This window comes from Malaya genurostris, chromosome 2 (assembly GCF_030247185.1).
Source record: "Malaya genurostris strain Urasoe2022 chromosome 2, Malgen_1.1, whole genome shotgun sequence".
Taxonomy (NCBI): Eukaryota; Metazoa; Arthropoda; class Insecta; order Diptera; family Culicidae; genus Malaya; species Malaya genurostris.
This window is the reverse complement of record NC_080571.1, coordinates 9,705,508-9,721,306: the sequence shown is the minus strand read 5'-3', so window position 1 is coordinate 9,721,306 and position 15,799 is coordinate 9,705,508. Positions and strand designations below refer to the sequence as shown.

At 35.5% G+C, this 15,799-nt stretch overlaps 1 protein-coding gene across 6 annotated transcripts in view; it reads left to right on the top strand.

Annotated features, from left to right (window-relative positions):
* The window catches only part of LOC131432947 (centrosomin), a 66,579-nt gene extending 54,269 nt beyond the window's left edge, over positions 1-12,310 (top strand). For all 6 annotated transcript variants that reach the window (XM_058599593.1, XM_058599598.1, XM_058599597.1 and 3 more), the window contains 2 exons: positions 9,440-11,531; positions 11,598-12,310. In XM_058599593.1, the coding sequence (XP_058455576.1) occupies positions 9,440-11,531; positions 11,598-11,890 (2,385 nt within the window). In that variant the 3' untranslated portion in view covers positions 11,891-12,310. The remainder of the gene's footprint in view (positions 1-9,439; positions 11,532-11,597) is intronic.
* Positions 12,311-15,799: the final 3,489 nt, after the last annotated feature.

Genomic DNA, 15,799 nt, shown 5'->3' with positions numbered 1-15,799 from the left:
ATGCACTTTCATATTTTGACAAAATCAATTCACCTTAAGTTAAGCTGTGAATGTATATTCCTTAAAGCATCATTTCTTGTACTCCATCAGGTTACAACCAAATCAAACAAAACATCTTTAGGATTATTTGGGCGTCGATAGAAATAATTATTGATAAAATTTAAACTGTTGACTTTTGCACGTTTTATATTTCGTACAAAGCTGTACAACACTTAGAAGAAATAGAGACATTTTAGGAGTACCTAATGCTGCTGCGTGGACCAGTAAGTAGTTTGTTAGTCACAACATCGTGAGTGTGTGCACACCATTGGTGAAGGGTTTTAAACATAACGTGTCACACAAAAACTACTGGAGTGTCCTTCGGTTCGTATCCCTAGATTCGTTTGCAATCGCTTTATAGTGATCAGCTTGAAAAGCCCGAAAAAAGGTGTGTGAGTAATGTCAGACATAACTAGATGACGTGAATAAGAAAAAAAACTGACATGCTTCCATGTTTACCAGAAGTGCAAGAAATCAATGATTTTCAGTTGCTTTTTTCTTTAGACTAAAAAAGAAAATCATCATCTGCCGATAATGCCCTTTATGTGGCTAGAAATTCGACATGTTCAACACGAAATAAAGTATGTTTCTAGCTCTAAACCAAGTAAACAGATGTTTTGAACAAAATAGCGCTTTAGAATCAAAATATACTTAAACAGGTTTTGAACGCCATCTGTTGACAACAAAACAACGTTTTAATCTTGCGCACGTGGTATTTCTCAGATCTTGACACGAATCGGTTTTTGTTGTATGTGCAACTCCCCTAAAATGTCTTTTGAGAAACCAAAACCGGCAAAAACACTAAACAAATTTAAGGTCTCGGATCAATATTTCTCTTCCGCCTCATGAAAACAACGTTAAATTAACACTCCTAATACCAAGCCTGCAAACGTTACGCGGAGCACCAAACCTGAAAAAAAGTTGGAACGGTAAATTCGAGCTGTCACAGCTAAGTTGTTACTTGATCAATTTCGATAAACTTTACACCCTCGAATTTTTAAATGTTTGTAGATTATTTTAAGTATATCATTATTGAAGATCGTTTAGGAAAAACTAATGAAAATCTGATTTCTCCTGTTCCAAGTATTTTTTTCAAGCTCGAAATGTGCCCTATCTGCATTTATGCGGCACCTGCATCGCGAATAGGATATTGAGAACTTCAACTTTATCAAGTCATAATTTTGTTAGTAAACCGATTTTAGAAATTTGTTCACCATTGGAAAGGTACTACTTCCAGAAATAAAATGCACTAAAAAACGAAAAATAGGGTTGTTGGGAAAGTTATAATGATAACTGTAGATACATGACCTCAGAAAAGGTGAGACTTTTTACAATGATCGTAAATATCTCAAAATTCAAAGCGATGACCTACATATTTTTACACATCATTCGATTGCTAATCGATGAATTTATAAATATATATGAATTTATCATTTTTTGTTTTCAATTGTTTGTATATAACTCATAAATTAAAGCGATGAGATGTACATTTTTCTGCTCCAAAATATTGGAATCATTACCAGAAACAATGTTTTGACGAACAAAAATATATATCCGTTCAAAGAATCTCGTAGAATTTCTATTATTGGGAAAATTTTGCCAAACAAAATCAAATCAAAACTTTTCAATTATATGACATATAGGGTAACAGAGGTATTTTGGCCCGCTTTAGGAAGCAGTTTTACAATATTGAGAATTTAGTGGGCTAGTTCCATACAGTATGTTGAAATTTCAAACCGAGATCATTAATACACGACTTTTCTACGATATAAACTTTTTTGCGGCGTGATATTATCAAGACTGTATTTGCAATTATAGATTCCAAATATTTTGTTTTTTGTTTATTTTCGCCACCCCAATTTTATTTTGGCCCATGGTGGAAATATATTTTGGCCAGAGCAAATTTGTATCACTTACATTTTGACCCCCCTTAAAAAATATGATAATATGAATAAATAAACAAATAAATAAATCACTTTTACTTTTAAATAAACATTTAGCTAAATTGTAAAGCTATTCCAACTAATAATAGAACAATATCATCTCTAATTTAGCTATTCGTTACGCTAAAATCGTAATTTTTCAATGTGTAAATGCAAAAAAAGTAAACAAAGATTATATCTTAAGCAGTATCTTCAAATAAATGCGAAATGTTTCAGCAATAAAACTTAGAAATAATATTAGAATATGTATTTCTCAGACATTAACGTATAAAATACAATCAAGATAAAAATAGCAATTTGTCATTTTCGTTTCTTTTCCTCCAGTTGTTTCTTCTTTCGTAGTTCTGCTTTTCTTTGTTTTACTTCAATTTCTTTAGCTTTTTCTTCTTGTAGTGCTTTGTGATATTGTAGTCTACGGCGTGAGGTAAGAACAGCTGGGCTTCGATGTTTAAAGCGTCTGTTCCCGGTTCTATGTGCAGGGTTGTTACGGTCGCGCGGATTTCGCGGTTTTCGCGGATTTCGCGATTTCCGCGGATTTAGCGCGGTTTCTGTTAAGATTTTGATGCTATGGCGCGGATTTCGCGCGAATTTCAAAAAACATCATTCCACATTTGTGAATCATTTTTTCGAATAAAAAAATTTTTTTACAAATTTTTGAAGCTTGTGAGTCTTATGAAACCGTAAAAAATTGAAGAAGGGCGAACGTTTCAACAATTGGTTGAGCTGGCGGAATTGGTGAATTTTCACCTTGATAAAACTAAAATTTACTAGAAGGCGGTTCTAGCAAATGTTTTTTTCACTGGACAAAATTTCGATTTTATGCTTTTCGATCTCGAGTGATACAAGTTACTATTTCAACAGAGCTGTTACCAGGAATTACAAAAACTTTTCGATATATGTGATTGCGTTTTCCTATTCCAAGGATTTTTATTCAAGGATATTGATGTCTGATGGAAGATATCCTCTCAGTGAAAATACATTCAATAATGGAAAGAACGTAATAAATGGAATGCGATTCGTCAATAATATGGTAACAAATTTTGTGTATGATAAAAATGGCAAAATTTGCACGACATGCTTACGAAGCGAAGTCTGACAATAAAAGAAACGAAGAAGTTCTGGGATTCCATCCGTGGTGAAAGTGTTCTATTAGTTTGTTGGTTCCACTATCCAACATTTTCAATTGTTCTTTGCGTTCTGGAATTTTTCCTGAAATATGGAATAAATCCAATGTGAACAAGGGTATAGTATCCAACTACCGTGGAATTGCTGCTTTGTATGCTGTATCGAAGATGTTTGAAATTAGAGTTCTGGATTTTATAACACATAGTTGCTCTGACTACATATCTGAAACTCAGCTTGGATCCATGCCAAAGCTTTCAACTTCCCCTGTTGCGTTCGACGAAATCAATCATCACATAACGATCTCCAAGTAAATAGACTGGGATTAAACGGATCATTTTTTAATTGGCTTCGATCATATCTAACTGGTAATGAAATGATAGTGAAAATAGGAGCCTGTACAACCTCACCATGTGTTGTTACATCTGGAGTTCCTCAAGGAAGTCACCTTGGACCGTTCATAATTTTACTGTATCTCAATGATCTAAATTTTTCGATCAAGTGCATGAAACTATCGTTCGCCGATGACTTTCATATTTCATATTTCAAAATGGTTTAAATGGCCACTAAATGCTCCGTCATCTCTTTTAGTAGCAAAAAGTCTGTATTCAAGTTCGACTATAATATTCCATAAACTGTTCTCCAACGCGCATCGTCTGTTAAGGACTTGGGTGTTCTGGAAATCAAGTTGAATTTTAAAGAGCACATAGAGTTTGCAATTGTTAGAATTTGACATTCGACGTCGTAGTTTTTCTATTTTTTTCTTCGGATTTCCTATGTTAGAACTAATTATGTATATAACGAGCCCATTGCTAGCATGTGCCGCATATTTAACAAATGTTTCAATTCTTTCGACTTTCATTTATCACGTAATATTATGAAGAATTCGTTTCTTATATTACTGTCTCATTAGATTTAGTTACTATGGAAGCACTAGATTTTGGTAATTTGTGTATTACGTACATTTTGTTTGGTACGTATGTCATAGATCTATGTATTCATATATGCAGTGCAACGACTTTATCAAAGTGACTTGCAGGATTGAGTGTCAAACAATCTCTTTTGACAATAATTTATTCTCAAATGAATGTTTAGCCTGACATTTTGTATGAAATATCAGTTTTGAACAATTTTTCAACAACGTTCGATGGAAAATCGCTTACATTTTATGAATGTAGATTTTATTTTTTCATGATAAAAAAGTTAGCAACACTGCTTCAATGCATTTGTATTAGATTGCGCTACACAAAATAAACAGAACTAAATATTTTTTGTTACAAAAGCAGTTTTCCGGAAAAATAAATAGTTTCACGACAACATTCCATATCCATTGACTTTCGCGTGTTAAATTAAAGGTTCCTTTTTTCGGGTTTACTTATAGAAGGTACGTAAATCTTTATATCGCAATAATTTCTGCAAGAGGAATTCCATATGAGAATGTGTTTGTTGCTAATCAAATGTGTTAGTGGAAGTAAGCTGAAACTGAAATAATTTTTCTCGAGCAGTTTTAAGGAAAACGGAAGAGTTTTAGACAAGATTTTCGCTTTTCTTGAATTGCAATTTTAAGCAGAATTACCTGATTGGTTTATTTTTCAACCATAAGGAAGATTTATTGATTTAAATCAGAAAAGAAGCGCCGGAATTGTTTTTACGCACATATTGTTGACATTTTTCATACGCTTGCAAAGAGTCTTGCTCCTTAACTAAGGATGTCGAAAATGATGGAGAATAAAAATGAAATCGTTTTCATGGGGTTTCTCGAAGTGACGTATTGTATGCAGACTTATTTATTGTGTTCATATGACAAACTTATGCAGATTTTTAAATTATATATAAGTGAATTTTCAAGTGCTGCGTAAAGTATCACCTGTTGTCTAACGCTTCACTCGAATATCGCGCGTTTTAGTTTTCAACATCGCGCGGATTTCGCGCGTTTTAGTTTTCAACTTCGCGCGGATTTCGCGCGTTTTGATTTTGAAATTTTTCGTAACAACCCTGTATGTGGCGTTTCTGGTGACGTTAAAAATTGAGACAACGAAATTTGTGAAATATTCTCACAGATTTCATCAGTTAAATTGTTTTGTTGAATAATATTTAAATCTGAAACACATTCTTTCAGTGGATCCTCACTGGTCGACTGATAAAAGTCCAACATTCCGCTTTCATATGACTCTTGTTTGTCCAAATATTCTACCTCTGTTACAGATTCCACATTGTCCATATTGACAAACTCTGCAATATGCATGTTTGGCTCTATATGCATCTTTGTAGTATTACTTCCAGGAATATTCATATTCGAAGACGAATCCAAGGGTTCAAGAAGTTTATACACGCGCGCAAGAATTTTATCTTCATCAGATGGAAAATCATCAGGATTATTTCTTTTGTAAAGCGATATACGGTCGGGCCCTATCAATGTTAAAATTTCCACAGCTTTCGATCGTACAATGGGAAATGTTAGTGAAGTAATTTGTCGAGTATCCGTCCCTTTATTCTCGAAATTTTCGCCTACTGGAAGACTGTTCGCCAAACATTTACTGTAGTCGATATTATTTTCATTGAATGGATATAGTCCACACGCTTTGAATCCGTTTTGTATTATTTTACTCTCAACTGATTTAATAGCTTTCGCAAGAAGCGGAGCAAAATTTTCTGTTTTTAAATATTTATTAGGATTTAAACATTTCCAATCATCTACCACTTTAAGCCATGAACTTTTCATAGGTTTGAATACCGCAACATCAAGGGGCTGTAGTATTCTAGTGCAGTTTGCATACAGGCAAACTAAGTGTATGCCCATCTTGCGGCATTCTTCTGCAGTTTCCCAAGCAGTATGAGAAGAATGACCATCAATAAAATATATAGCTGGTAGCGCATTTTCCTTTGCCAACTGCGGTTGAAGTATAAACTTGATATATTTAAAGAAACACGATCTTGTCATCCAACCAGAATCGGTTTTAGCTAGTCCCCAATCAGCAGGTACACTTCGAGTTATGTCGGTTGGTATTTTTTTATATGGCAAAACAACCATAGGAGGAAACATCTTTCCATCAGCCGCACAAGTGAACATAACTGTTATATTCTTTTTGGTAGGGCCCTGGTCGACTTTATATACATTTTTTTCTCCACGTCTTGAGATTACTTTATCGATGGATGGATCAAGATAGAATGAAGATTCATCACCATTAAGTACACTGCCTGCGCTCATAAGGACTTCAGATAGTCCCTCTTCTTCCAAAACCGTTAAAACTTCCTTGAACCAATTCCGTATATCGAGTTCTGTAACATTAGCACTTGCCTTTGTGACACTTTCCGGTTTGCGAATAGAAAGTACCTTATGACGACTCATGAAAGAATTGAACCATGCGCTACCTGTTGGTAATACAAACCGTGAGTCTTATTATGGAAGCAGAAAAAAAGTATTTACTTGGTTTGCCGTTTTTGAAGACATTCATATTGGGATTATGTTCGAGATAATTCATCACACTATTTATTAATCGGTACTTAGTAACTGGGAAACCCTTCCGGGCCATCTTTAATATCCAATTAACCAGTTCTGTTTCTTGTTCCGATCGAAGAGCAGTAGGTGGTCCGGATCTAATTTGTTGCTTGTAATTTTTACTCATGCGGAATTTTATAGTTGATCGCGGTATTCCAAAGCGTATGCATGCACTACGGATAGATATTCCGCTCCTTATCTCACTTAAACATTTTTGTACACCTTCTTCCGTGTACCTTTTCTCCCTCATGTTCTTTTTTGTTTTAGCCATCTGCAAACGAAAAATAATAAGTGTATTTATAGATTTATCTGAGTATATTTTGCAAACCTCGAATGCTCAAAGCTAAATGCATAATTCCTCTGTAAGAAGTTGTTGTTGACAAACCGTCTCTTCACACTCAAACAAAGGCTATGGCAAAAATACATTTTGTCTTAAAATATGGAATGCATTCTGGACATGGCGTATTTTTAATTATAAACGATTGTTTTGCTTTTATTTTCATAATACTTACTTTAAATAGTTCGTAATTATTGGCCTACTTCATTACATGCACAAAACACGTCGTTTTAGAGATGTAATATCTTATGAAAAATGATTGCGAAAATTCAACCTCCTCTCAATTTCTCGTAATCCGTAGGTATCAACTGACTACCACATTTTAATGATGTTTTTTTTTGTAAAAATAACTAGCAAATGTTGAAATATCTTTGAAAAATCGTTCCGCAATAGGTAATTTAATGTGAATAGCTTCAATAGATGCAACATGGGTTACTTAACATTGGTTAAATCCTAAAAAGTTTGTCAGGTGGGCCAAAATATATGAACTGGCCAAAATACCTCTGTTACCCTAGTTTTTCATTATTTAAGTTGGAAATTTATTATGAACAAAATTTACAAAAAAAACTGCAGCTTAAATTTCCCTGACAATCTTGAAAATTTTGGTAAATATACCTAAACTCTAAAAATAATTATATTTTGGACAAAAGATCTGAACAATTTTTATGCACAACCCAAACGCAATAAATAACTACTCAAATTCTGATTTTGTTTTAGGTTTTCCGTAGAATCTCAAAAAAAAAATCGGTAGAAGATCGGAAATTTCAAAATTGCAATCTGTGTTGATTTCATCTATTTCATAGAGACGTAGAATTTGAATTTTTCTAATAAAATAAGTTTTGTGATAACACAAAAATTTAAATAATTTCAATGACTTTATACAATAAGGAATAGAACGTAAAAATATAATAATTTTTTATACTAATTCATGACGAAAGAAACCAACTACAATTTCAAAATAATACATTGCTTGATTTTTGTTTTACAAGCAATTAAGAACTAAAACATATATCTTAAATTTTCCGCTTTCCTAAACGACACAATTTATAATCGATAGAATATTAAAATTAATATTTCACAAACTTAGAATTCTTTCAGAATGTATAGAATTCGAAAATTATATGAATTTCCAATAAGTAAATTCCACTCGAAAATCTATCATATACTTGTTTTACAATTCAGAAAAAGTAGTCTTACGAATTTAGCACAAAAAATCTCACGAAATTAAGGAAAACATGTTTTTATCCACCTAGTGGTGTAATGATGTCTTTCTCATATCTCTTAATCGCATATAAAAAAGGATAGGTATTCTTCAAACAATTTTGTTTGATTTTTGAAATACATGAAAGCAAATGCATAAACTAGTGTAACCTACAGGATGAAACAGTTCTCAGATCGGTTAGGCCATCTTTCTCAGTGAAGTGAGTTCCACTGTTCCAGGTACTTCTGAAACTGGAATCGCCCCGAATATTGGCTTTGCAGCAGCGTTTGCGATTAGCACCAACAGGCTATCTACCTGCTAAGAGATGTCTTCGTCTCGAAAAACAACCTCTCCGTTTGAATGCTTTTTACTGAATGAAACCCTGAACTTCTGTTATTTTTGTGTATAAAATTCATACTATATAGGGTCATACTTTTTAATCAAAAACATAAAATATTTTTTGTGATTGGATTTTTATCATTATTACTACCATTATAATTAAGCAGTAGTTTTAGCACTCTAGAAGACAAAAATACTTGATCCTATCATAGTCGGAGAGTACAATATCTCTTCAACTGATCTACCACAGTTTCATCATGTTGTTTTATGGCTGTAATTATCAACAATTTTGTACACGTCGAATCACTAAACCGACTTCACTAGAAAAATCTCTATTTTTTTTTAATTTAACAGTCAAATGAAATGATAACTTCAATCCATTTCTATATATACATATGAAAACGGTTTCAAACCGCTTCACGTGCTAAGCCAAGTATAGCAGAATTTGCTCCGAGGACATTCTGTGCTCTACAAAGTTTGGTCAACGGTCTTCACTTAGTCCTAGAAATTCAAATTTTCAGTAACGTGACTCATTGACAAGTTAGATAAATATCATGAACACGCACACTTCTCCTATAGCACAATTTGCAACGTATACAGATATGCTTTACTTAACGTTTTCATGCTCCACATAGTTGTTGGAGTGAGCAAATTGGATCGCTTTGCTCTTGAAGTAGAACTGAATGAATATAAAATCATCGGTTTTATGCAGATTGAAACATATGCACTTGCTTTAGATAGATTTTCTCTATAAGTAAAGTTGTAATTTGTGATGCTAAAAACAGTCACCTAGCCCGTCAAGCACATTCATTAGTGCACTCACCGAATCGCAAAGTTGCTAAAAATCCACCTACATTTCATATAGCACCTGTTGCCCCAACACGGCTCTAACAAACATACCGGATTAAAATAGCTATTGCCAATATTAATTTTATCAACCTCCTTTTTCTCTATTTCAGACCATCTCAGATCCGGGTTTCAGTACGCACCCGAACTCCGGAGCGACGCTGTCGCAAACTACCGCGATCATCGATCTGCACCAGCAACCGGTGTCTCAGGCCGAGTACGACAGTCTCTGTGGCCGGCTAAAAACTCTGCAGAAGAAAAACGATTGTCTGATCCAGAAATTGACCAGTGGCTCTAACGATCGCAGCGAGAACATCATCATCAAGCAGCTGAACGATGAACTGCTGGAGGCGCGAGATGAGGTGGAGAAGGCACAACGGTGGCGCAAAGAATGTGTCGACCTGTGTGCGATATCGACGGCTAGGCTAGAGGAGTTGGCTGGATTTTTGGATTCCTTACTGCGGAACAAAGAATTTTCAGGTTCGCTGTCAATGGACCGTAGAAAGGCGATCCGGAAGGCTGTCGATCGCAGTTTGGATCTGTCCCGAAGCTTAAATATGTCGATTTCGGTAACCGGGATGACACTTCCGGAGAACAGTCTGATCGGTTTGAGTTGTCTAAGTGGCTTCTTGGATGGTGGAGATGAAGGTAGCTTCCTGCAGGATGGAGAGGGGAACAAGGAAAATCGTACCTTCAATTCGCACGAAGAAAATGTTGTCGGCGGAAGTGCGGCCAAAGTAATCGAATGTCTGAAAGCGGAAAACCGCGAATTGAGAGGCCAGTTGGAAAGTCGTTCAAATAACAGGAAAAATCATGGAGATTCTCGTAGAAAGCTGATCCCAGTATTGACGGAACCAATTTCGGATTCAGAAGCATGGTCTGAGCCGGATAGAGACGTTTCTCTAGCCAGAATTGGTCTTGAAGAACGTTCGTCGTTGACCAATGCGGGCAATAAAGGCAAGAATGTCACCGGAAGAGTACTTCAGGAATTAAGTTCCACTTCAGAAAACGAGGGAACTATCGGATTTTCGAAAAAACAAGGAGTAGAATTCAAGCAGCTTCAGGAAACAGTCAACACGCTAAACAACGCTTTGCACGAAAAGGATAGCCATATTTTGGACATTCAAAGCCGTCTAGTGGAGCTCGACAACAAGCTGCAAGAGGAAAGAATGAAGACTTCCAGGACACAAGTAGAGCTGCAAAACACTCGCCAAGTGAACGAAAGGCTAGAAAAAGAGAATCACATCCAACTGGATAGGGTGAGTTGCAACGAAAAGCGATTTGAAGAGCTCTCCCGGGAAATCCAACAAAAGGATGAATTTATCGAAAAACTCAAGAAAGATCGCGAGCAGGCCTTCGTTGATCTCCGAGTGGCAGTCATGAAACTGGACACTCTTCGCACAGAGCACCAAGAAATTCAACAGAAGCATAAAATGCAAATTGAAACCCTCCTGGAACAGGAACGAAAACGGCTAGAAGATCTGCGGAACGATATCACAGAATCTTTTACCAATCAGTTGAAAGCCAAACAGGCTTCATTTGAATCTAGTTTAACCGAAAGTTATATCTCTAAGAACATCCATTTGGAAAAGGTCAAAGAGTTGGAAGAGTTGCACTATCGACTAGAAGATGCGCATCTCAATCTCGCCAATATCTCGGAAGAGGAATCGAAACTCAAAATGCGACTGGGAGATATGGAGAAAACAGTTCAAACAATGCGTAAATCGTTGGATGATGCTACTCTGCAAGCCTCGAAAGCAGTGTTGGAACGAACCAAGGCACTCAATGAAAAGCGTATGCTGGAGGAAGAGCTGAAACACGTCCACTGCGATTTGGAGACCATTAAAGCAGAAAAGAATGCACTGAACGCTAAACTGGCGCAGGTCCAAGCACAGTTACCAAGATCTCCTGTTCAGCGATTGAACAGTTCGTCGGGTGCCGAAGGATCGAACGCCTCTGGTTACACTTCAGAAGAACTACATCCCGGAAATCGGCCTGTCAAACCGGAGGGAACTTCGCGTTTGGAAAACTCATCTCCAGACCTCGGAATCGAAAGCGATGCTGGGCGTTTATCTAACACGGAATCGAATCGTAAAGATGCGAGCGCTGCTGCAGATAGCTCAACTAGTCCTGACAGACCTCTGCTGAAGACGCTAGAACTGACAAAATCAATGAGCAATCTTCTAATGGAACCGAAAGAGGAAGGTGAGTGAGCTTGCTTTAAAATTTACCAGTTTCAGGTTCTCACATCAAGTTATGTTTTATTTTCAGCCTATCACGAGCTCAACTTGTCAGCTACTAGCGCAAACAGCAGCAAACCAGTAGATCACGACTGTGCCAAGATTGAATCGGATTACGCTGAATTGAAGCGTCGGTACAAGCAAACTAGGCGCCATCTCGAGCTAGCCTACGACAGCATTAAGTCTTCCAACAAGCGCAAGGAACAACTCGAACGAGACATTAAACAACAAATCCAGAAAACAAACGTCGTTTTGAAAACAGTTCGAACCAACATGACCAACGAACTAGAGAAAACCTCTTCCGGTGGAAAGAAGGAAGAATGAGCTCGTTTTGACAGCTGACTCTGAAAGCCATCCATTCCTTCCTAGCAAAACACATTCATGTAGAGTATGATAGTAGTCCACGAGTCCTTCCCAAAAACTGAAAACAGTTAATGACTGAATTGTTAACATCTGATCCAGTGCTGAAATGCATGTGCTGTGTTGTGCCATTCTGTGCCGAGAAGATTGTATAGTGAAAAGATAGATTATAAGAAAGTATGTAAATTTCTCGCAGTAAAGCTAGGCCTGAGTACATCTTTTTTATGTTAGACGAATAGTTCAGATTTGATTTTTTTTTTTGGTTTCTTCCAGCAACTGACTGACTTTATCGCTTATTTTTTTATTCTTAAAAACGCACACTAATTTATTTGTATTTCACTGTCCGACTTTAACTGATTTTCTTATGAAATAAACCCGTTGATAAAAAAAAATACTGAATCTTTTCATTCTCACAAGGTTGCGGTTTGTTTGTTTACGTCTCGTTTCCCTCTCATCAAAGTCCAAAGCTCATGAGTCATTTTCATTGACTCAAAATAGACGGATATGACGAGAAATAAATGTCACTCTCGGCTCCGCTAGCAAATTATGATAACTAGATCCATGGCCAGTCAACGAAGTTCTTTCTTTCTTTTAATAAATCCTAACCCTTTCAGTCATTTTCAGTGAAAAATGGTACACTGTGCAGTATCGATATTCAACCGAATCTTCGAGAACCGATAATGACAGAAAGCGTTTCACACTGATGTTTACATGTTGGTGCTCGTATCTATAGTACATTTGGTTTTTAAAGAGGTCCTGGGGTATAATTACTTCGGTTTATCATATTTTAGACACTCTTTATTGCCAAATTCTACAGATTTCCATTATATCGATGAAAGAATATGAGAATTTCACCTTTTCGTAGGGGTACGAGTGACGTTAGCATTGATACTTTCTTTTGTTGCAGTGAAAAACGAAAATGCTTCGTCTTCGTCATTTACGAATGAGGCAGTAAAAACGTGCTTAATCCACCTAGCAGTGAGATGATACCTGTTTTTTTTGCATGAATATTCTTCGATGTTTTAGTTCGCATGACATTATTTCAATGACCGTCGTTTCAAGCGGCAATTTAAAGTTCTATTCACTCATTACCCTGTAATGTCGAAACTGCAAATCGGATCGAATTTGAATCTAAACGTGTAATAATGGATTGAACATTCCATGAGATGTGGAAGTAAGTTCCACTTTAGAGTTTTTCGTATGGCCATAAATTAATATGACGAATAAATTGCAATATTTTTGAGTCCAACTTTGAATCTTTTTTGGTTTGTAATCTTCTATATCGATATGAATTTCAAAAACTCATCACCCTGTAATTCCAGAATCGGAAGAAATTCATTAATTTGGTATGGTTTGAATTTTTGTTTTTGAAATTCGATTTGGCCTTTTTTGAGAAAACGATTAAGCTTTGAGAAACGATTTGATACTGGAACCGGAATTCGACAATCGGTGTAGCCAAAGTCAGTTAAATTCACCTGAGGAACTGTGTAGTTTACATTTGGTTCAAAATGTTTGAAAATCAGGGTAGACATCTTCGAGAAATCGTAGTGCGAATTAAATCCGAATCGAAAACTGAATACCACTAAAACTGAAATAAGTTTATTTGGTTATCGACTATCCAAATCTTCGAACCCGATAAACCTGATTTATACTAATCTAATTTTAATACTAATCACCCTGTATTCCCTGAACCGGAAGTTGGATCTGACTGAAAAGCAAGATGTTTTATAGGATCCTAAAACTTTTCATTTGAATCTTAGATGATTCTTAGATTTCATTTGAATCTTAGATCGGTTCAACCATCTACGAGAAAAATGAGTTACACAATTTTAATTTCGTTTCACATATCATCTCGTAGTTCCGGAACCAGAAGTCGGATCCAAACATAATTCAGGAACCTTGTTTGGGTGCATACGACTTTTCATATGAATCTGAGTATATAAAACGGTATACGGTTGAGTCATCTTCGAGAAAATTGATTGAAATTATTTGTCATACACGCATTTGCTGATTTCGACGAACTGATTCAAATGGTATATGGGTGTTATGTTCTTTCAGCATTAATTGCTGTAATTTGTTTAAGTCAATATAATTATGGAATTGCTATTAACTCAAAAATTCTGCCATCATCTGGTTTACATTTGTCATATTCGCACGATTATGTTGCCAAAAACGAACCGTGCTAAAATCGGTCCGAGGCAAAATGTCATGAAAAAGGATGCTGTAAACAGTCTGTTTGGTACTTAGGAACAATTGTATGTAACAGTATAAGAAATCGTGTTTCACGTTGCTCCCAAATATTGCTTTGTCATAAAGCGCTCAATACTCCTACCACAGACTAATAGATATGACATGACATTGATAATGTATTAAACTTTTTTAGCGATGTTGGAAGGTAACCATATATTTTTCTCAACGTTGTTCATTTAGACTATTTTCGATTGTGTTGGAAATTTTCATCCGAAATTAAGTGGCGGCAGACCAGAAGCAAGTAAATATTAACACAACACAACGGGTTCGATTTTGTATTGCGGATGAGAAGTAGGCACAATTCTGAATATAGTTTTGGCAATATGTATTAAATCTGTATCCTGCACGAAATTCACATGGACGTATACATATCAATACATTACAGGTAATTCTCTAGGACAGGAACTGACAATTGTTAATCCACTTCTAGGACCAGTTTCGGACCAGCTCGTGATTGGTTGAAATTGACATAAGCGAGTACAAGTTGTTGAAATTAATATTACTGGAGGGTGGTAGAAAAAGTGTTGTCAGTATCGTCAGTAACAATGTAGCTTGATATTGGATATTTTATTTTTCGGATCATCTTTTCAAAATTATTAATTTCAATAGGATTTAAGTTCAATTTGTTTTTAAGTCCTGTCAATGCGGAAAGTATACGAGTACATTTAACAATCACTGGTAATACAAAGAGAAAGCCTGAAATCACGGAGTGTGATATGGACGAGAATATTGATTATGTTGGTTGAGAATAGCACCGAATCTTTGGATACTTCTGTGTTATTATTTTTCTCAAATAGAATATGTTTAATACTTTAGTTAATAAAACTGCAAAAATTAATTACCCAAAAATGAGTGTTTTAGGAAAATTTTATAAAGCTGTTTCAACCAAACGTTTTCTTCAAAACAAACATCTGATCAAAATGAATCCAGAGCTATATTTTTGACCGATATAACATTTGTCTAAGTGTTTTCAAATGATAAATAATCGCATGTTATAAGAGGAGAAAGTTTTCAGAATGAATAATTATTTCTACTGGCAACAATGATCTCGAGGCATTTATTATTTGCAGCAGGGAGCAACCGGAATAAGAAGAGAAATATTTTTTCTGAAAAAAGAAGCCAGCTGTCTGGTCCTGTCCTAGGTAATTCTGTATGAATGGCAACTCTGTTGATGAATGAAAAATAATACACAGTCTAGATGACAGATGGGATGTTTTTGATAGGGTAGCGTGACGCTATCATGACATATGCGAGTACTGTCCCAATTAAAGGAATATTCGAAATGACCGTTAAAATGATTGAAGAATCCAATTTGAGTGCCCTGTCTGTTAGTCTGTGCTTCTACTGCTGGAATCAGAGATGCCATTTATACAGATTTATCTGTATTATACAGATTTTTACATACGCATACAGATTTAATACAGAGTACAGATTTCAGATAATAGATAATTAATACAGATTTATACAGATTTCACCAAAAGTATTAAGGAAAAAATTAAACTATCTATTAGTATTTGAACTATCTATAAGTATTTGATTGCAATGACGAGATAAACGTTTAGGAATCAACGTACAAATCACTTTTCAAAATATATATTTTTTGTGCAGATATTTAATGAAGAA